The 22,811-nt window shown below is 54.5% G+C and overlaps 1 protein-coding gene across 20 annotated transcripts in view; it reads left to right on the plus strand.

Annotated features, from left to right (window-relative positions):
• The window catches only part of SHANK3 (SH3 and multiple ankyrin repeat domains 3), a 463,679-nt gene that overhangs the window by 96,660 nt on the left and 344,208 nt on the right, over nucleotides 1–22,811 (plus strand). For all 20 annotated transcript variants that reach the window (XM_053255561.1, XM_053255566.1, XM_053255564.1 and 17 more), the window contains exon 3: nucleotides 20,291–20,494. In XM_053255561.1, the coding sequence (XP_053111536.1) occupies nucleotides 20,291–20,494 (204 nt within the window). The remainder of the gene's footprint in view (nucleotides 1–20,290; nucleotides 20,495–22,811) is intronic.

The following is a 22,811-nucleotide window of genomic DNA, read 5'->3' on the forward strand; positions in this document are numbered from 1 at the left end:
TAAAACAAGTTAAACACATATACAAAAAACTTAAGAACAATTTAACAATTCAAAAATAAACCAGAGATTAAAACCTAAAAAATTTAGGAAGCTGAGAAAGCTTGGACAAAAAGATGGGTTTTCAGGTGTTTTTTTGAAAATTGCCAGAGATGAGGAGGATCGCATCTCAGCAGGGAGCGCATTCCACAATCCTGGGGCAGCGACCAAGAAGGCCCTTCTCTGTGTAGCCACCAAACAAGTTGTTGGTAACTGAGACGGACCTCCTCAGAGACCTCAATGGGCAGTGGGGCTCGTAGTGAAGAAGACGCTCTCTTAAATACCTAGGGCCTAAGCCATTTAGGGCTTTATAAGTTATAACTAGGACTTCGTATTTTGTCCAGAAACCTATTGGCAGCCAGTGTAGCTCCATCAGCAGAGGAGTAACGTGGTCTCTCTGAGATTACCCAGAGACCAGCCTGGCTGCCACATTCTGAACCAACTGAAGTTTCCAGACCATGTACAAAGGCAGCCCCACGTAGAGCACATTACAGAAGTTAAGTCTGGAGAATACCAGCAGATGTACCACTGTTTTGAGGTTGTTCATCTCAAGAAACGGACGCAGCTGGCGTATCAGCCGGAGCTGATAGAAAGCACCCCTGGCCACCACCTGAGAAACCAGGGAGAGGTGTGGATCCATAGGTACTCCCAGACTGCATACCTGTTCCTTTTGGGGAAGTGTGACCCCATCTACAACAGGGAGATCAAAATCGTCTCTAGACCCCGCACAATAAGTGCCTCTGTCTTATCTGGATTCAGCTTCAGTTTATTCTCCCTGTTTTGAGCACATCTTCTGAGGCCGGGTGTGGGGCTGAGGCAGCGCTGGGGTGGCGCTGGGCTCAGCCCTTGAGTGTGCAAGGAAGGTGTGCCAGTTGTGGGGTGGGAACTGCTGACAGGGCCACCCCCTACCGTCGGAACTGAGCGGCTTTGAGGTTGGGGTTGGGCCGCTTGCAGGGCTTGAGCCTTGTGGAGCAGGCACAGACTCCCTCCTCGTGTGCTGCCACTGCCGCCACCCTCGGGGTGTCTGGCTGGCGCCAATCCAGCTGGGAGACTTGGCAGAACAATCTGGAAGCCTCCTGGCTGGGAAATCTGGGTGGGTGGGGAAGGCCAGTCTGGTGCCACCAGCAAGTGCACGGAGGGCAGTGTACTCTGCACCTGCTCAGGGATGTCTGGCATCTTTTCTTAGATGCCAGGACTTGGGCACAGGGAGCAACTGGGTCCTGGTCTGGTGCAGTGCCCTCGATGCCCCGGAGTCTTTCCTGTGCTTCTCCAAACCTGACAGCAGGGCTCTAAGAGACCTTCTAGCGCCTGTGCTTGGGCGATGGCTTGGGCATGGATCACGAGGAGCGTGCCTGTGGCCTGGACTGTACCACGTGGCTAAACCCTCCCCTACCCCCCACCGAGTAATCCCCTGCACCTAGAAACCTAGCTTGCCAGGGAGACGGGTTCTAGTGCAGCCTTCTCCATGAGATGCTGACTCTCTGTGTGCAGGGAGGCTTCCTTTTTGTACAGAGGACAGCGCACCCCTGCGTAGGTGCAGATCCTGAGCGATGAAGCAGGAGTTCAGGACAAACACAGGCTGACCTCCTCAGTGAGAACTAGAGCCTTATCTCACCACTGAGCAACCTCCACCATCTCCCTGTTGGCTGGGATAGAAGTGGATGGGGCTTCTTTGGACAGGGAGTGCAGCCGCTGGCGATGAACCTCTTCCTCCCGGCTCAGGCGGTGAGCAGGGCGGCAGCGTTGAGTAGCACCAGAGGCCTTTGCAGTTTGTCAGTCCTGATTTGGTTGGGTTTTCCCCTCCCTCCCCCCCCCATCTGTATTTTTAATGCTCTTGGATGAATGTTAGGCTCTCTGGGTTTAAAATTGCTTTTTTCCAGGAGGTGCTGTTTAACGTCTGCACGAGCTGCTGTTGGAATGGAAAGCGTTTTCACAGTTCCGATAAAACATGAATACATCAGCTGATTTTTTTTCTTTTTAAAAAAACCCTTAGATCAGAAATGTGTATAGAAAAGGGCTTGCCTCCTTTCTCTGCACTGTGATGCTTTTGCACATGTTGCAGCTCTCAAAAGCCTCCTTTCTCCCTCCCCATATATTCACAAAGAGAAAATTCCTCTAAGGGCTCTGCAGTTTTTGTTCCCCCTTCAAGGAAGATTCTACAAAAAGGGTTCTATCTGGATGCAAAAGCCATCCTCATTTTGCATTAGAAAGGAGCACCCGGCACCCATCAAGCCCTGCTGCTGCTGTAACTCCCAACCAGTAGAGGCTCATCCTAATGCGGGGGGGGGGGGGAGATGAGGCACAACTCCCTCTGGCTCCCCGCAATTTTATTTTATGCCTTTTTCTCTCATCCAGTCCCACCCTGGCATTGACAAGAGCTGCGCTGTCTGCAGGCTGGCCATTCATCAGGTAGAGCTGTGTGGGCTAAGTGCAAGCAGAGCTGCGGCAAACCAGAAGCAGCTGCCCCTCATCTGCCCCCCACCCACCCCCGCGCTTGTTGGGATGAGCCGCTACTGCTTCCGACCTTTTCAGTGGGGCTAGGCAGAGAGCTCCACATAGGAGCTGCTCCTGAGAGGATAGGCTGAGGCCCTTCGTGGGGATCACCTTATGCCTTGCTTGCTGCCCTTGGACTGGCCGGGCTCAGTGCAAGCAACAGGTGTGGCTTGTCTGATCTCTGCATGGCTAGCTGCACCTGTCCAGAATCCCCTCTGCTCCACAACAGGTGCAGCTGCAGCAGGAATCCTGAAGAAATGCCTTCTGGGTATAAGCTCTGCCTGGCCTGCGCTTGCTCTTTTGAGCTTGGTCCCTGACAGAGCTCAGATAGCCAGCGCCGACGATGCAGGGGCCTGCTCAGATAAGGGGATCTCTTCGAACTCCCTGGTTTCAGTACTTCCAGTTCTGGAATACAGTTTGATCTTTACCCCAGAAATAGACATTCATTCAAGAAGAAGAAGGAGAAGAAAACCAGAGTTCAGATGTTTGATTACCTTTCCAGTAACTAAAGATCTGGCAGAGAAAATCTGTCCTCTTTTGTTAATGGAACACATTTTTACTTAAAACACTTTACATTTTGAACTTAAATGGGAAATTGATATTGACGAAAATACCCTCGTGGAAGAAAGGTTGTGGGAGAATGTGAGAAATATGATGAGTGCAGATTTAAAAGAGAACTCATAAAATCAAGTCCTGCTGGTACTTGACTCCTATCTATTTGAAATGTATCTATAATACACCAAGTGATTTCTGTGGGAGATGTCCTCTATCAAACAGACTTACACAGACTTCTTCATATATATTTTTAATCGTTTACTTCTGTGATAAATTATTGGATACAATGTTTTTTGGAAAATCAAGCACTTAATGGATTATTGTGATATATTCTGCTTAATCCCAAAGTGGTAATTTGGGGATATTTAAAGGACATCGTTTTGGAAGATGATCTGGAATTGGAGATGTGATTGTTAACATCAGCACAAATTAATACTGTATTACTTTTCACTGGAAGTTCTAAAATTCACCTTTGGTAACTGACAGGTACAAACGTATTTGGAAGGTGTTTCTCTTAAGGACACGGAGATCATCTAGAAGATCAAAGGAATGTCTTCAGCAGGAAGGAAATGGGCTCCGTTTCAATCCCACTGGAACAATCATGTCCAAGAGAGGATAGAAGCTGAGAGTTTATTTTAAGTTTAGTGAGTTACATTTACAGGTGAAACTCGGAAAATTAGAATATCGTGCAAAAGTCCATTAATTTCAGTAATGCAAATTAAAAGGTGAAACTGATATATGAGACAGACGCATTACATGCAAAGCGAGATAAGTCAAGCCTTAATTTGTTATAATTGTGATGATCATGGCGTACAGCTCATGAAAACCCCAAATCCACAATCTCAGAAAATTAGAATATTACATGGAACCAAGAAGACAAGGATTGAAGAATAGAACAATATCGGACCTCTGAAAAGTATAAGCATGCATATGTATTCAGTACTTGGTTTGGGCCCCTTTTGCAGCAATTACTGCCTCAATGCGGCGTGGCATGGATGCTATCAGCCTGTGGCACTGATGAGGTATTATGGAAGACCAGGATGCTTCATTAGCGGCCTTCAGCAACTCTGCATTGTTTGGTCTCATGTCTCTCATCCTTCTCTTGGCAATGCCCCATAGATTCTCTATGGGGTCAGGTCAGGCGAGTTTGCTGGCCAGTCAAGCACAGTACACTGTATACTTTTCGGAGGTCCGATATTGTTCTATTCTTCAATCCTTGTCTTCTTGGTTCCATGTAATATTCTAATTTTCTGAGATTGTGGATTTGGGGTTTTCATGAGCTGTACGCCATGATCATCACAATTATAACAAATTAAGGCTTGACTTATCTCGCTTTGCATGTAATGCGTCTGTCTCATATATCCGTTTCACCCTTTAATTTGCATTACTGAAATTAATGGACTTTTGCACAATATTCTAATTTTCCGAGTTTCACCTGTATATTTGTGTCAGTGCAAGGGAAAACTTTATTTTCATTCATCACAATACTGCAGCAGCCCTGCAGCTACCTCTTGTATCTGGTGACTCCTGTGGATGTTGTTTAAATATAATAATTGATGTTGTGGGGTGGGGTGCAGTCGCTGTGGTTTGGACTGGAAAGAAAGTGTCGGCTAACTTATTTATTTATTACATTTGTATACTGCCTCATACAAATGTCTCAGGACAGTTTAGAAATAAAAATAAAACCAGAATTACAACCAGCATTGAAACAATTGAAAATTAAAAAAAAACAACCAACCAAAGGAGAAGAACAGCAACCACAAAGACCACCTTGCAGCTGACTGAAGACTTGATGGAAGCAAAGCTGCTCCCCTGACCCCACCACCACCCATTGTCAGGAGTTCAGGGCTGACTTGACACAGGCAAGTGCTTGACATTTTGGAGGCGAGGCAGAGCAGGTTGCTTCCCGCGCATGTGCTGCCAAGATCTCCAAGGCCACCCTCCCAGGAAGCTCCCTTGTCCTGACTTGGCCCCTTGGTCCCTCTGGCCCAGTTCGGTCTGCTCTGACTGGTCGCGGCTCTCCGGGGTCCCCTTTGCCTCAGGCCCTCCTGCAGGTGAAGATGGGAAGCTGCCCCCTCCGGAGTGCCACCTGGCTGGCTGTTGTCTAGCCTGCCGGCTCTCCAGGGTTCCAGGCAGGGGATCTCCCCAGCCCGTCCAGGGTGCTTTCCAGATGACACGCTACCACAGGGGTCAAACGCTTCGGCTTGGCAGGATTGTCTTGAAAACGACCCCCAGAATCTCAAACTCCTGCAGCAGGAAAATACATCTCTTTTCCTGCCACGGATGCAATGCTGTAGCACTAAATTGCAAAGATAAAATCCAAAGTAAGGCATCAGAAATGTGAACGGCCCCTTGCTGCCCCTGCAGCGATTGCAGTGTCGCAACCCGGGAAGTGCAGAAGCAGATCCGCAGTGACACTGTGGGGAGAGTTAATCTGGAAAGGAGAAGCCAAGGCGGCACCCGGGTGCTTCTGCTGCGGCACCTCTAGGGTGCAGAGGGAGCCCGGCCAGTCTTCTGCCCCTCCCGTTCAGTTGTGTGAACGGGAGGACCCCGGCAAGGGCAGCATTCCTCTGAGTGAAGCTGCAGCTCCCAGAACCCCTGCATCTCCTGAGATGAAGGAGCCCTGCTGTCAGCTGTTCAGCTCGGCCAGCTCCAGAGCAAAAGGGCCAGCAAGGAGGCTCCATGCTCAGTGGCCTCCGGGCAACTGCAGCCCTTCCTTCCTGTGCCGGGGCTTCTTCTGGGAGTGGTGTAAGGACCTGTTTGGGGCCAGATTTTAAGCAGCTGGGGGGACCTGATCATGCATTTTGCTATAGAGCTCGTTTATCTTTCTAGGGCAGTGTGTTTGTGTTGGTTTTAACAGGTTGTTCCTTTAAATGTTGCCCGCCCTTTGGATGGGGGGGGGGCTTAGGAATCCCATAAATTAATAAATACATCAAATGCCGCCTGAACATGAGGGTTGGCAGCTCAGAAGCGGGCGTCTCTGGTAGCTGGCAACCCCCTCTTTGGCTCGTGTCCTCCTGGAATTGCTTTCCTCTGCCATGGGCAGTGCAGGTTTCCTCCTCCTCTTCCTCCCCCCAACATCTGGGCTGGGAGTTGCTTCCCCCCTGCCGGATTAACCTGAATATGTCCTGGCTGGGTTTCTGGCCTGTTAGCCTGCCTCCCCTCCCTCCCTCCCCTCCTTTGCCAGCATCCTCATCTTTCCGAGCCCGTCTCTGGACGATTCTCCTGCTTTTATTGGCACGAGCAAACTTAATGCTACATGATCAGCTCCAGTAGATTCTGTACGGCAGCATTAAAAGCAATTTTTATGGGGATTTAATACTGTCCTGGTTCCTCCCCTCGCCATTTCCAGAACTCTGGGAACTGTAGTTTTGCAAGGAGGGGAATGAGAATGGCTTGAAGCTTTGCTGTTCTCTGTGCTCAAGAGAAGTGGGAGAGAGATGCTCCTCACCTTTTTGGAGCAGGCCAAGTAAGACCATGGGTGATCCTGTCTAAACAATATCTCTGTCACCCCTTGCCAACCATGCTTTTAGCAACCCTGGTTTTGAGTATATGCAAATAGGAAATTGTGACAGGTCTTGCCAACTGCAACCGGAGTATCTGCGTTTGGTGAGGGGTTTTTTAATGATTTTGGAGGGGGTTCAGAGGTTCAATCTGCTCGTTCCTCTTGGTGACCCTTGCTGACCTTGCTGTCCCTTGCCAACTTAAAATGCCTTTGAGTGATTTGGGGGAGTTCAAAAAATGTCCAGAGGTCCGATCTGCTCATTCTTCTGGGCAACTCTTGATGATATTACAGGTGTTGCTGGTGCTGCGTGAGGCTTGGTCTGTCTGGTACCCTGGCATCTGTGGACCTTCCTTGGTCTGGTGGTGCAAGGTGGTCTCTGCAGGGTGAGATGGGCTGATGGGGTGTAGGGGTCCTGACCTTCCAGGAGGGGTGAGGCCAGAGCCTCCGCCTGCTGCCCAGAGCTTTCCACATGGGTCTGCTCCAGGCCCGCCTCCTCCCTCTTTGACATCTCTGCCATGGGTCGGTGGCACTGCCAACCTGTGACCCTCTGGAGTTTTCCGCCTGCCTACCTGGGGGTGCCACATCCACGTGAGTTTGACTTGATTCCATAAGGAAGGCTCTGTGAGCGAGTGTGGGCACTTTATTACGGGCCGCCGTTATTTATTCCCTGTCTTGCTCTCTGTCTGTGGGTTACGCCATGCCATCCGAGGCCGGAGTCTGCTGGCATGATTCGGCCTCTCTCTCCTTCCCACTGAGTCCCAAAGGGGTTCTCTCTGGCTCCCAATCAGTGGCCGTCCTCTGGAGAAGGAGGAATTGAGGGTGGCTGGGGGGACACCCCCGATGAGGCGTCTGCTTCCTGAAGCCTGCTTGCTTGCCAGCACCCCCCGGGCCTTATTGATCCATTGGAATCCCTGCGCAGTTCAACGGAGCGTGGCTTCCTCTGGCCTGGCTGGGTGCCTTGTGCTTGTGGCACGTCAGGCTGGCTCAGTGGCCCCGCGGAGTGGTCTCTTCCAGGGCCCAGCCTGCTCTCTGTGCGCCTGTCTTCCTTGAGAAGCAGCCGGGGCCGCTGAGCAGGCATCCCAGCAGAGCCCAGGAAAACCAGGAGCGTTTCCATAGAGAGGATGGCTCTGCGGGTGTTGCTTGTTTCCAAGTACCCAGATGGAGCCGTTTTGAATTCCTGGGGGGCTCAAGTGCTGGTTTAATTGCTTCACGGAGGCAGGGCCTTAATTTAAACTGCATTTTGCCAGAGATCCTTAATCGCCCAAACTTTTTCCCTTTTTGTTAGCTTGTTAAAGAGACGGCCTTAAATATGCAGTTCAGCAGGCAGCTTTCTTTCGATTCAGCACTAATTCCACCTCCCCTCTCATGTATTAATGATCCTAATTCTCCCTCTCCCCCTGAATACATTAGGAAAAAAGCCGATGGTATTTCTCTTACACACGTTGATGCCAGAATTTCAATGTTTCCCCCCCTTTAGGGATGTTCTTACCTTTTCCATGCAGCGCAGCTGAGTTAATGGTAGGGTGGAAACTAACGAAACACCGGCCCGTAGTGGCCACTCCCCTGCCGCCCCCCAGCCTAAGAAATGGCAGCCAGTCTGTCTGTCACAGCCAGTCCCCGCAATCCCTTGGTTGCCTTTGGAGCTGTCACGCTGGAGGAGCATCCAAGAGACAGGCGGAGAGTGCTGGGAACTGGCGGCAGTGGGGGGAAGGGGGTGTTTCTGGTGCACTCCTCCTCCCTGGCACCCTGAAAACTGAGGATTGGCTTTGGGAGGAGGGGGGCAGCCGTGCCTTGCTCTCCTTTCCCCTGCAGACAGCTCTGGGGCTTCAGAGGGGGTGGTGGTGGTGGTGTGGGGAGCATCTTGGGTAATAAGAAATGTCATTCCGCACAACAGGCAGCCCAAGAGCACCACGGGGCTCAGAGTTCCCCAGGCAAAGCTGCCCTCCGCTGGATCGGTTCCTTCCTCTCAGGTCCTCCTTCCTCCCCCCCCGCCCCCACACGCCTGGGAGGTACGAATCTGCCCCTCCCACATTCACCCCTGTGGGACAGGAATCGCCCCAAGGGTCGATTCTTGGAAAGGGGATGGAGGCAATGAGTATATTCTCCACTATATTTTGAATATATTCAATATATTGCCCTCTATTTTTATCTGCACCAATGACGTGGTGGAGGAAATCTTTTTCTCAGGAAGCATCTGCCTGCAAGACCCAGTGCTGGGCACAGAACGGTGAAGCTGCAGCTGCCCACCATGTGCTGCTGCCAGCCCAGCGTTGTGCTGCCGTTGGTATAAATAGGAACAGCCTTGTCAGGGGCGTATCTAGAGTAGGGCAGGCAGGGCACATTCCTGGGCACCATTTGAAGGGGGGGCGCCATTTTTTTAAATAAAAAATTTAAAATGGCCATTGAAAACAGGGCCATTTGTAGCCATCGAAAACAATGGCCTCGTAGAGGCCATTTGAGCATGCATGGTGACCATTTTGTTTTCGGCAGCCATTTTTTAAAAAAAATTGTTTTAAAAATAGCAACCGCACATGCTCAAATGGTCCCTGTGAGGCCCTAGGCCTTGCCAGGCCTTGCAGAGGCCATTTGAGCATGTGTGGCAGCCCGGGATGGGCTGCGGAGGTGAATTAAGAGGCCAGCGGGGGAGGGGGATCCTTTGCAGACCCCCCCTCCCCCCAGTCTTTAGGAAGACCCCTGAAGTAATATGTGTCACTGTACACATATTAAGTTTGGCACTATGTGCAGAGAATCAGGGATTGTGAATACTGAGCTGAAGCTTATGATCTGGGATTGTATTCATTTGCTCTTTCTTTGCTTCTTGTGATAAGTGAGTTAAATGTGATGTCTTAATAATATGGCTATTAATGGTGAGTTTGTCTTTGAATCAGTGTGAAATCCTTAGCATTAAGGCCCACTGGGAGTTTCTTGCTCTCTTTCTCTCATTTTAACGGTCTTTCTGAAAGACTAGAATATATTCCAAGCAGTGACACAGTTTACTCTGCATATCCTTTAATTATTTACAGAGTATCTGGGAAAAGTCAAATTCTCCATTTATTTTTAAAACTTATGATGTAATAGTGATGCTACAATGCATAGTAGAGAATTAGACAGGCACTTCTGTTTAGTTTCCCAAGTACACCTGCACATAGTATTTGGGTATTTCATGAGCCCCAGCATACTGAAATTTGTAGTTTTCCAGCATTTTTTGGTCTGGCTACATCCACTGCTAAATATTTTTTGAAATATTAAAAGAGGAACGAGCTTGAAATTTTGAGCTGATATTATGGTAAAATTATCTGAAAGATGGGTGTCAGATGTTTGGACAGGGGGCACAATTTCAGTGCTTGCCCTAGGCGCTATTTTCCCTAGATACTCCTCTGAGCCTTGTGCTCCAGTCCTGGGACACCATGTGGCATGCAAAAGCCCAGAAGTGGCTCGCCCGAATGCACCAGGGGAGCACCAAAGGAGGCAGCTCGGGTTGCTCCTCTCCCCCACCCCACCTGAGTGCCACGCTGCCTGCAGGCTGGCCATTTGCCAGGTAGAGCTCCAGATGAATGGCCAACCTGCAGGCAGTGCTGGGCCAGGAGAGAGAAGAGCAAGCCGAGCTGCCTCCTTTGCTGCCCCCTGGGGGCCACGTCGGATGAGCTGCTGCTGCAAAAATGTCTTCATACATAACCCTATACATACATAATACATAACCCTAAAAGTCAGCCTTGAGAATACAGAGGCACAGTCATGGTGGGTGCACAGTTGTCCAGGGCTCAGTTCAGCTGTCAGGCCAAGCCATGGCTAAGGGAACCCAACTGTAGTTCGGAGTGATGTCCAAGCTGGCAAGCCATGGCTGATGGCTGGCTAGTGAGCCGGAAGCAGAAAGGTTTGCAAGGCAGGGATTGTGCGTCTTCTGCCCTGCTGTTCTGTCCGAGTTGACCAAGCCTGGTTGCTTGCAGTCCTCCTCCCCGCTCCAGAGGCTACGGCACTGGGGAGAAGCAGAGCTGGTGGGGAACGGAAGCAGACAAGCCACTGCACCTCCCGGTCTGTCTGCTGCAGCTCTTGAAGCACAGTCCATAGTTTGGGCTCTAAACCGTGGTTCGTGCAGGCCCTGGCTTGGTGTGATGCCAGAACAGGGAATGTAATACAGCTAGCCCAGGAAATTCAAAAATAAATGATCAAACAGCAACTGGTATTCATCAGAGCTATACTGCTGCAGAGCGTGGAGGCTCCATGCAGCCACAGCAAAGAGCAGCCATCAGTCAATAGAGGCTTGTCCTAATGAGCCGGTGGGGCGGGGCACAGCACGGGATGCTCCTTTCTCTCTTCCTGCTCCACCTGACAGCGGTGCTGCCTGCAGGCTGGCCATATGTGAGGTAGAGCTGTGCGGCTAACTACACAGCTCTGCCTGATGAATGACCAGCCTGCAGGCCGTGCAGAAGAGATAGGAGCAACCTGAGCTGCTGGGGAGCAGAGGCTACTGCCACCAGTAAACCTATCCTTCACGAATTTGTCTAACCGGCTTTTAAAACCATCCAAGGCGATGGCCCTCAGCATGGCCTTTGAGCACAAATTCTATAAATTAATGACTCATGCTGTGAAGATGTATGTTTGATCTAAGATCGTAAATAAACAACTACTGCTGTGAAGATGTCCTTTCTCATACCCATCATGCATATCTTCTGCCAATCAATTTGACTGGATGACCCCACATTCTAGTTTTATGAAAGTGAGAGCAAAACGTTTCTCCCAAGAAAACTTCTCAGCAGATTGCCAGGACGTTTCCCACACAGGACTTTTAAAGCCCTTGAACTCACATCTCCTCCAGAATGGAGGGGCTGCATTCACATATCGGGCAGATTTGCCCCCATGACCTTGTGAGTTATCGGGGAGCACTTCACACACAATTCGGGTTTTTCACTGTGTGTTAGAGTGTAGCCTGATTTATATCCAGGGTAAAAAACCCACTTTTTGCATCAGGTTTTGGGTATAACTTTGAGTTCACAGTAAGGCCTCTCAGAAAACCTGCAGAAAAGCCTGCTGTGTGGAGAACCCCAGGGAGTTATTCACACATGCCTTTATGCCACAGGGTATCTAAAGAGAGGATCTGCTTCCCACCAGATTCGCAAGATGTTTAATTTGGGGGATTAAATGGACAGTCCACAGAGGGGCAGCCCCTCCGCAGTCCCTGGCAGATCTTTTTCCTGTGTTTTCCCACCTGCTAGTTCTGGGTTTTCCCTCCAATCAATTACAGATCACATCACAGAGGAGGCAGCGAGATAACTTGGTGGTGGTTGTTGTTGTTGTTAGTTTGACTGCTACGGAAGAATAGAAGAACAAAGCTGGATTAAACAGCAGAACCCTTAACCCTTGCCTTTGTGAGCGACTGCCTTCATCACCTCATGTCCTCCTGCCCCCCCCACCCCCCCCCCCCCCACACACACCATTTAAGAGGCAGAGAAGTTTAAAGCAGAAATCAGGGCTTTCTCTCTGTCATGAAGAAAAATGCAGGCTAATGGAATCAGCTCAGACAAAAAGGGGCTCAGCTTACACTGAAGCGGCAGTCTCCATTCTGCATTTCTAAAGCCTATGTAAAAGATAGGAAGACCCACATTTTGCAGTTTGTGCTTGTATTTAACTCAGGAATCCCCCCCCCCCACCGCTTCTGGACTTCCTCCACAGAATTTCACCAATCTGCCACAAGCACCACCCCCCTCCCCGCCCAGCGCTTGCAATTGCAAATCACTCAGAGCAGACCATACCCAACACAGCTCCCTTCAAACTCCCCTTCATTGAGTTTTGAAAAACACCAAATTACTGGCATGGCCCATGCACAGCTCAAGGGAGAAGTGTCAGGGCATAGCAGAAGCCTTGGGGTTGGGTTGGGTTCTTTAAAAGGCCACTGGAAATGGAGGATTTTTAAAAGCCGGATGTACTTTGGGCTAAGCCAGCATGCATGGCCTTGATGAGGAGGAAAACAGTCCTCTCGCTCTGGAAAGGAGCTCCTTAGGACAGAGCCCTCCTGCCTCACCCCAAATCCCCGCCACCCCACTTCAGCCAGTCTGAGTTGGGGAGCAGTGCTTTCTCAGTGTCCGGTGGCCAGCCGGACCCCCCTAAGCAGCACCTCTCTGCTGAATCTTCCGAAAGGGAGTCTGGGCTGGCCTTCCATGCTCTTCCGCATCCCTGCCTGCTGAATCCCCATGGCACCTGCAGAAAGGGCCGTCCAGCCAGCCACCCCTGCAGGAATACCACTCTGGGCTTGTGCGTCTGCTGCCTCAGGTGGGCCCCGGAGTCATTCCCAGGAGAGCGCTTGCCAGCTCATTAGGCTGCTCCCAGGACCAAGGTGCTCTCTGCCACCCAACGGTTGCCGGAACCAGTCCTTTAGCATTGGAGGAAGGCACAGACCTCTGCAGACAGCCCTGCCAGGCGGCCTTTGAGGCATATCCCCATCCCACCTGTTTCTTTCCCCACTCCCCTCTCTGTCTCTAAGGCACCCGGCACAGGTCACAATCCTACTCGGGCCAACGGTGACACCACCACCCAGGACAGACGAAGGAGGATTTGGGGCCCCCCAGGTGGTGTGGAGGCCCTGGATTTTGGCCCCAAAGTCCAGGGAGAAGAGTGTCACTGCTGGGCACCCCCCTGGCCCGTTAGCAGCAGCAGTGGTGGGCGCTGCTCATGTTGAGGTGGGGACGGGGTGGGCAGCAGAGAGCTCTTGCCTCTCCCGGAGGCGATCTGTTGTGTGGAGGCGGCATATTGCACAGTTCGAAGTGTATCAGATTAGGGCTTGTATACCATTCACAGACAAAATTAAACCAAATTAAAAACTTGTATTGGGTCTGGGAGCACCAAAGAACAAACTCTAATGCTTGGGTTCATTTGTTATTTTGATTTTTAATCTGCCGACTCAAGACGTTTTGGAGCCTGAGGTGGAATATCCAGAGTTGCCCGCTAATGAGCACAGGGCCCAATCTACCAGCAAGCTCTTCTGCGGAAGACTGATTGAAATGAATGGGAGCTGTAACTCCCATTTATCTCCATGGGGCGCAGGAGAGCTTCTCAGTGGATTGGGTCCCCTGGGCTAGATCCTACTTGGTTGCTCTTAAAGGTGCCAAAAAAACTAGCTGCCTGATCAGCTGTTCCTGCTTGCTTCGTGGTGAGGCTGCCCCGTCTGCCAGCAGGATAAAAACAGTGAAATAGAAGACATTTTATGTTTTGACCCTAACCCTGTTTCTGTGCCATCACAGGTGGGGCTGATGGGAGTCCTGGTGGTGGTGGTGGTGGTATCCCTCCAGTAGTGATCTGGGGGTGGGGCATGCATCATCATCGATCAGGGGATCTCCTGCTCTGCCTGCAGAAGGTCTCAGGGCCAGTCCTTGGCAGCACTTCCAGGACCCCAGGAAGCAGGACTGGCCAAGGCCTCTTTCTGCCAGAGACCCTGGACAGGCAGCGGGAAAGGCCACCCCTTGGTGGAGCGGTGGCCTGGTGTGCTTTAGAGCAGCTGTATATGGGGGTGGGAAGCCAAAGCCAGTCGGTGGGGTAGTCCGGGGGCTCCCTGCCTTAAGCTCCCCAAATCCTGTTGAGCTGCAACTCCCTTCAGCTCCAGCCGTAAGGGAGATGATGGGAAGCGCAGTCCAGCCACATCGGAGGGCCCCAGATGGGGAGCCTCGCTCTGTGCAGCCGACCACCCCGGCCTGGGCACGGCCAGAGTGCGGAAGGGAAGGCCACTGCCTGGGAAGGCAGGCCAAGGACCCAGCAGCAGCAGCAGCCGCCGCCACCTGGCAGTGCCTCCTGCAGCACCGCCGCTGCCTTGGCGGAACTTCCTGGGCTGCCGCCGCGTGGCAGATGCTCCAGGAGCTGCTCTGTCCGCGTGTGGGGGCGCTGCAGCCAGGCCCTCCCCCCTCCCCCGCCGCCCCAAGGCCACCATCTCCCACCTCTGGGTTCCAGCCAGCAGCTCCTGCTCTGGCATCAGGAAGCAGTGAAATCACACCGGCTGGGGCTGCCTCTGAGGAGGAAAGGGAGCCGGCCCTCAGAGGGCCCAGCGGGGAGTTCTGACGTGGCCCAGAGTCCGACTCCCTGCCTGGGGAGCTGCTGGGTGTCACGGGACTTCTTCTTCTTCCTCCTCTTCCTCGCCTTGTTGATTAGATCCTCGAGGTGGTTCACAAATATTAAAAACAGATGCAACAAACGGGCCTCCCTCCCTGCCCGGCTGCTCTGGCTGTGTGTGAACTGCCTGCTGGGGATTTTCTGCCATGGGGAGGCCAGTAGAAACGAGATGTTGGGCCCCGAGTGCCCGCTGCCCTTGTGGGGGGAGGAGTCTCAAGCAGACCTCTGGCTCCGAAGACGGGGCCACGGTGAGCCAGAGGCACCCCCTTCCTGCAGCAGGCCACTGACTGCAGCCCCTGGATGTCTCCCCTGTGTGGGGATCCTGGAGCTGGTCAGAGACCCGCCCAAGAGCAGGGAGAGAGAGGCCTGCCCAGGGTGGTGCTCAGCGGGCGGACCTCCCCTTGCAGGCCCTGGATGGCGTCCTGGGGGCGGAGGAGGAGGAGGGAGGGCAGGCCTGGGGGGGGCCCATCTTGTCCTTTTCTGTGTTTTTTGGAAAGATCCAGTTTCCGGTGGAGCTGCGTTGAGCAGGCGACTGGCCAAGGGGGTGTTTAACTCGCTCCCCGCCTGCCAGCCCTCCGTTGGCTCCGTGAAGGTTCAAAAGGTGCATTGGCCACATTTTGAACCCTGGGGAGCTTGGAGCAAAGGAATGGCAAGTGGTGGGCGGGGTGGGGTGGGGTGGGGTGGGGGGGTTAAGCCCTCCCCCGGCACGGACACTTCTCCATTGACACTCACCATGGCCTCGAGACAGAGCTCTTTTTCTCTTTGGAGAAGCAAACCCCCCAACCTGAGTGGCAGAACTGGGTCTCAGTGCGGGGTGTGTGTGTGTGTGTGTCTGTGTGGGATGCGCACTTCACCCGTTAGGAGCCTGTCTTCTGTTTTGTGCCGGATCTGGGAGTGAGCAGCCCCACGGAGGAAAAGAGCAGCCCGTTCGGCCCCCCCCGGCCCCCCCGGCCCCGGCAGAGCGCGCTGTGCCTTGCGTGAGTGCCGCTGCTTCCGCCTGTGCCCTGAATCTGTCAAGCTGTCCTTCGCTGGGACGGTGAGGGCTTGCTGGGGCCTCCATGGCCTTCAGCTGCTCTGACAGTGACGAGGAGGGGGCCCCACTTGGCACAGCCCAGCCTGAGGAAAGCAACAGCGCTGCGCTGCCAGCGGGGAGGCTGCGTGGAAGCGAGGCCTGGGGGGGGGGCGGGGGGGCCTCATCCTGCCACAGGAGCTCTTCTTGGCCCCCGTCCTTGGAGCTGTGGCCCCTGCCCGGCCAAGCCTTCACGGGGGCCTCTGTTTCAATCTGGTTAAGACCAGCTTCTTGGAGAAGAGGCGAGGGGGCAGCGGGGGGGGCGGGGTAAGAGAAGCAGCTCTTGTCTGTCTCAGTGCTGGAAGTGAGGCCGCTGGATGGCTCCCATCAGCCGGCTGCTTCCCCTGTCACGTGGGTTTGTAGGGGACCCGTCCCAAAGGGGATAGAGCTGGGGGCCCCTCTGCAAAAGCCCCAGGCTGCTTGACAGCTGCATCCCCCCCCAGGCAACATCTGGAGCCGAAGTGGAGGGTCCCACCCCCCAGGCCCACCTGGAGGGTCCCTGAGCGTATGCGCTAGTCAACAGCACTGTGGCTTAGAGAGCTGTGTGTGTATGTGTGTGTGTTAGTTGGGCTTCTGGCACTGCCTGGCCAGAACTGCTTTTGCCCAGTTTCCTGCTGCTGCTGCTGCTGTGCAAATGGCCTTTCATCGTCCTGCCTTTCTGCAGAGACCCCGAGAACTGCTCAGGGCTCCTTCACTGGCATGCCAGTTCTGGGCAATGCATTGAAGCAGCCCGGCTGCCTGCAAGCCTGGCCCCTGCTTGCTTTGCCCCACCAGAGCCAACATGGGGCCGTGCCTGGAGGGCTGGACGTGGGCAGGTGCAGAGCCTGGCTGGTACTCACCGGATGGCCTTGGACCAGCTTGGCCAGCCTCCGCCAGTTGCTGGGAGGCTAAAAGACGACGCTCCCTTGCCCTGAGCAACTTGGAGGAAGTGCAGGAGACAGAGAGGAATCTGACGGATATCTATATACCGCCTTTCCACAAAATTTCCCCAAGTGGTTTACATCGAAATAGTGATAATGATTAAAAAAACAAGATGGCTCGCTGTCGCCAGAGGGCTCACGCTCTAAAACAGAAACACGGGATGGACACCAGCAACAGCCCCTGGAGGGATGCTCTGCTGGGGATGGATACCGATGGGCAGGCAGGTGTCGGGGAGGGGATATGGTGGCATGGCTGTGGGGGCTCCGTGTCTGGCTTCCTTGCCTTTTTGTGCTGGGTGGGTGCAATCTGGGAGTGTGTGCAGGTGGCAACTCTACACCCTCCTGGCCTGGTGCTTCTAGGCTGGCGGTAGATTCGGCACAGAGGGAACGTTCTTTGCAGAATGCTGACCTGGTGAGCGGTGGGATGTCCTCCCCCCTCCTCCTCCTCACACTGTGGACTGGAAGAGTGCCCGGCTTGCATGACGAGGACCTTGCCAGGCAGGGGTCTCTGGTGCCCTGACTCTGCACTAGACGGGGAGGCCCAGTGTGGGATGCGGCGGCTTTGGGGGGTGCACACCCCTCCCCTTCCGAAAAGCCCTTGTCTGGAAAGGAGTCTTGCTGACCGCAGCGGGACAGGACCGTTGTCTGCAGGGGAAGGCCCTGGAGTTGAGTGGAAGCAGCCCAGAGGCTTGGGGCTGGCTGGAGGGGGAGAAGGCACAGAGCATGGGGGGGTGTGGGGGGGGTGGGGTGAAGCAGGAGTCTCCCTGACCCCAAGCCCAGAGAAGGTGTCAGTGTCCAGGTGCCGAAATGGAGCACTGCTGGGCTTCAGAGCCAGCAAGACCTGGATTTGATGTCCCAATTCCTGCAGAAAACATCTGTCATCTTAGGACTGCAGAATGGCCGCTTGAGAGGGGGAGGGGGAGGGGGAGGTTTGGGTCCGTGACGCCCAGATCTGTGGACACAGAGGGCTGCTCTTCCTCCTCCTGCCCGCCTTTCCAAGGTGTGGCAGTTTGGAGACAAGGGAGGGAGAAAGCCTCCCTGCTTGGCCCTGAGGGTACTTTTGAAGGCCTGCACCCTGGAAATTGGGTGGGGGGGAGGGGCAGCCCCAACGGGGGAACCTCTAACCTTGAGGAACCTCCATGGGGGGGATCATCACCCACCCCACCCCCACGCCTGGCATTTTTGGCCCTTCAAGGGGAATCCTGGCGCAAAGAAGAAGCAGGGGGGGACGGCTCCTGGACTCCTTTGGAAAGGCTGGATACTAGAAAAGGGGGCAGCCCCTCAAGAGTGTGGGGCTGTGGTTCGGTGGGAGAGCATCTGCTTTGCATGCCACTGGCCCCTGGCTCACTCAGGTAGGGCTGGGAAAGGCTCCTTGGGACCCTGCAGAGCCGCTGCCAGTCAGTGTAGACGATCCTGAGCCAGATGGACCAAGGGTCGGACTCGGTAGGAGGCAGCCTGTGATTCTCTGAGCCTGAGGACCCCCGGAGGGACCTCCTTCCCTCCCTCCCTCCCTGCCTCCAGTTTCCAGGGTGTGCAGCCCTTCAGAAAGGGCCTATTGTTGACTACGACCTGAATGACCTGAGTTCAAATTTGGGCCAGGCACTTCCCTCTCAGCCTAACCTACCTCATAGGGTTCTTGTGAGGAGAAACATCAACCATGTACACCACTCTGGGATCCTAGGAGGAAGAGTGGGATATGAACGTAATAAACCAACAAATAAAAATAACATGGAATGACCCTCCCAAGTGGCTTGAAGCAAAGTGCAGCGTGCAGTGGAGTCAGCAAAGGGCATCGTCCCCTCCCCAAAGCAGCTTCCCAATCAAACCTTTGTTCCGTGCACAACCCTGCAAATTTCTTAAATAAATGGAATGAACCAACTTTGGCTGCATGAAGAATAACTGTTCCGCTGAATGTATTATGGAAGCGGCTAGTCCCCACAGCATGCCAGCCTTTGTATTATTCATTTGGATTCTACATTCGGAGCATCTTTTTTGCCCTCCCCGGTTTTCCAGAAGCAGTAGACCTCCCCCCCGCACCCCGCCGCCTCTGGAATGAAGCAAGCAAGCCCCCCCCCGCCACATTTCTCTGTCTCTCACTGCTAGACATCTGAGTGGGACTGCGATGCTAATGCCGTGCCTCTGAAGGGGATGTGGCTCGTCATCAGGCAGGGCTGGGCACAATCTCGGTGTCCAGCTGCCCCTGCCGGTAATGAAGCTGCTGCGGCCGGTCAGCAGGGGCTTGTAGGCAGCCCCTCGTTTCCAAAGGGGCCCTGAGGCCTGGAAGCAGCGGCTCCTTCTGCCTCCCCCTCTGCTCTGCTGGCCATGTTTGGAAGCAGAGCCTGAAGGCGCCAGGGGAGCAGGAGAGGGGGACGTGGTGGTGGTGGTCCCTCCTGCTTTCTCCTCGGGGTGCAGGGCAGGCCGCTTGCAAACTGGTCGCAGCAGCTTGATCCACAGCCAGGAGCAGCTGCTCCTCCTGCGTCAACCCTGTGAAGGAAGGTTAGGCCTGCCCCTGCCCCACGGCCCCCACCCCATGCCCAGCAGCCCCAGGGGCTTCGTGGCTGGTGCCAGGACCTTCATCTGTTTCCTTTTAGCCCATTAGGACAGTGGGGGGGGGAGCAGGAAGCGGTCAAGGCCCCCCTACACCTTTCCCAAAGCAGGGTGGCCTTCAGACCACCCCCCAGCCCCACCCAGCCCTGCTCCTTTCTCACCTGACCCCTCTCCCCACTTGCAGTGAAGCCGCTAGGAAGCTGCCTTCTGCGGAGGGAGAGCCTCTGTCTGTCGCTCCCAGGGTGGTGCTTCTTGACAGGCGTTGCAGCGTGGCTGCAGGCGGAGGAGGCCTCTCCTGACCCTTCCGGCCAGGGAGGGGAGTGGGGCCCTCCATGGGCCCTCTCAGAACCTCCTGCAGGAGGCGTTTCTGCCCCTCTCCGCTCCACAGTCCTTGCAGCACCATCTGGTCACTGCATCCTTCCCCAGATCACGAGACGTTAATTGTGGGTGCAGTTGGGCTGTGCCGCCTTCGAGGTACCCAGAGGATATCTGTGCACATGTGCGGTCCTCAGTCAGAATAGAACTCTTTGAAAACTCATGGGGCATAGAGAAGGGGCCCCAGACACTGTTGGACTACAACTCCCTTCCTAGCCTCAACGGTCAAAGGCAGCTGTGGTTGGGGATGACGGGAGCTGTTGTCCAATGACACCCAGGGTCCCTGGATGCTGGAAACCCCCAGTTTAGAGAATGATCTGCTCCATTTTTGGCCTGGGCGAAGAATGCAGTGAACCTGCTTGGGCAACAGCTGTGCTGCTCGCTCGCCACAGGAACACGAGAAGCTGCCATATACCGAGTCAGACCCTTGGTCCATCTCGCTCAGTATGGTCTTCACAGACTGGCAGCGACTTCTCCAAGGTTGCAGGCAGGAGTCTCTCTCGGCCCTTTCTTGGAGATGCTGCCAGGGAGGGAACTTGGGACCTAGATGCTCTTCCTAGAGCGGCTCCATCCCCTGAGGGGGGGGGGAATCTCTTTCAGTGTTCACCTGTAGTGTGAAAGATATCCCCCTTTATTCTGTCATCTAATCTGTCAAATGTCCCCCCTAATCTAACTTGGGTCTCCCTCTCTCTACAGAAGTGTCTGCGGCTGAACCCGGATGTCCCCGTCTGGGTCTCCAAGCAGCGCATTCTCTGCACCCTGAACCACAGCCTGAAGGATGTGCTGAACTATGGCCTCTTCCAGCCAGCCTTCAATGGCAGGGCTGGGAAGTTCCTGGATGAAGAGCGGCTGCTGAGGGAATATCCTCTCAACCCGGACACCCCCGTCCCTTACCTGGAGGTATTGGCCTGCGTGTGTGTGTCTCCCTGCCTGGGGTCTCCACCCCAGCTCCTGTCTGTCTCTGGGCGGGGTTGTCATCTTGGGCCCTGGAGTTAGAAGGGGGCAGCCCTGGTTCAGATGGTGCCCCTTGCCATGACTCAGGCCGTGGATATCGCCAGGGAGAAGATTTCTGGGCGGTGCCACACTCTCCAGGCTTCTCTGTTGTAGGGAGCAGGGCTTTGGGTCACCTTGGCAGGAGCAAAACCCGTGGGCTGCCGGTAGGACTTGCAAGGCCAGCCCAGAGAAGGAGGTAAGCAGGCCAGCTGGCCACCGCAAGCCCAGGCACGACTCAGGGCAGAGGGGTCTCTCCTCCTGGGCAAGGCAGGTGGGCAGGTGTCCTGGCTGGCACACCGTGAGAGCAGGTCCCACAAGCCCCTGGGCCGTCTCCCGGGCTGATGGTATGACCCGGCAGGTGGGGCAGCTGCCAAATGCCCGGTGACCTGTGGGGGCCACTCCGATGCCTGCTGGGCCAAAGCAGCAACCAGCAGCAGCTGACTGACTGGGTGATCTCCTCTCTCCTCACTGTGCACAGAGTTCTTTCTCTGGGCGGGAGACTCCCAGGGCAGCAGCAGACTCCCAGGGCAGTGCCCTGGTGGCGGGAGGCATGGTGGAGGCAACAGATGTGGCCGCCTGGATGCTCTTGCGGCTGTGCCAGCCGGCCGAGAAGGAAGTCACCCATGTGTGCAGCCACAGCAGCGCCATCGCACCAGACACTTAAGTGTCCCAAGAGCAAGCTCCAGCTCAAAGCCAAACTGTAAGCGGCACTGCAAACAATGCCGCAGGCAACTCTGGCTCAGCCCACCACAGGTTCTCAGACAGTACAGCAGCACAAGATGTGGTGACAGCCAGCAACCTGGATGGCTTTAAGAGGAGTTTGGATACATTCATGGAGGAGAGGTCTATCAAGGGCTACTAGTCGGAGGGCTATAGGCCACCTCCAGCCTCCAAGGCAGGATGCCTCTGAGTCCCAGCTGCAGGGGAGCCACAGCAGCAGGAGGGAGGGCAGGCACATCCCTCTTGCCTGTGGGCTTCCTAGAGGCTTCTGGTGGGCCAGTGTGTGAAGCAGGATGCTGGACTCGATGGGCCTTCTTGGGTCTCATCCAGCAGGGCTGTTCTTAGGTTCTTATGCTTTGTCTCCGGGGGAGATGCCTGAACTGCAGTTTATCACCAGGTCTGACTCCATTGTCTCTGACCTGAACCAGGACAACGGCTTTCTATCACATTATTGAGTGAATTAACTTAGCACCGATTCCCACTGCCACAGACTGTCAACGTGCTCCTCCTGCATACTTTGAAGCTTGCACAAAACCATCACAGTCTAGGCCTCCTGCCTCTCCTGACACCACTGTGGACCATTTGCTTGTTTCCCTCGAAATCTCTGCATAGTCCACACTGGGGAAGACCCTTCATGCCTCTGAGGAAGTGGACTGTAGTCCAGAAAAGCTCCTACTGCACTAAGGCCTCGCTCACACAGTCATTCAGATCTAGGTTTAATGAGGTATGAACCCAGGCCAAGGTGGGAATGTCAGATTCATCTTGGGCTATACACCACTTTGGCTTGGCTTCGCTCAATTGAGGGTGGAGAGCTGGATTGTCCCCTTGGCTAAGCAGGGCCTGCCCTGGTTTGCATTTGAATGGGAGACTCCACGTGGGAGCACTGCAAGACCTTCCCCTTAGGGGACAAGGCTGCTCTGGGAAGAGCACCTGCACACACCATGTTCCATGTTCCCTCCCTGGCAGCAGCATCTCCAAGAGAGGGCTGAGAGAGACTCCTGCCTGCAGCCTTGGAGAAGCCACCACTGCCAGTCTGGGTAGACAATAGTGAGCTAGAAGGACCAAGGGCCTGACTCAGTATACGGCAGCTCCCTGTGTTCCTATACGGAATGTCGGTAACCCACGTTAAGCCTAGATTTGGCCGAGACTCTGAACGAGGGCCAGATGTGTTAGTCTTTCGTGCCACAGGACTCTCGGTCGGACGGCCGAGCTGGGCCTGGCTCAAGTCCCAGGAAGCCAGCCTAGGAGACGGTGCTAGGCGAGGGCAGGAGCGAGCCGAGCGCCTGGGGGCTGGGAGGCCGAGGAGCTGGCAGCCAGCCAGCCAGCCAGGAGGCCCGTGGGGTGGGGTGGGGGGCAGGAAGCAAAGACGAGCCCGGCCGCGACTCTCTCAGCTGGCGGGCCGGGGGGTTCCATCCTGGAGCCCAGCTCAGACTCCCGGAGGGGAGGTTCTTCTTGCGGGCTCTCCTCTAGATGCCTCGTGCTGCGGTCGATGGGAATCACTCCG

Source organism: Hemicordylus capensis, chromosome 5 (assembly GCF_027244095.1).
Source record: "Hemicordylus capensis ecotype Gifberg chromosome 5, rHemCap1.1.pri, whole genome shotgun sequence".
NCBI classification, from domain to species: domain Eukaryota; kingdom Metazoa; phylum Chordata; class Lepidosauria; order Squamata; family Cordylidae; genus Hemicordylus; species Hemicordylus capensis.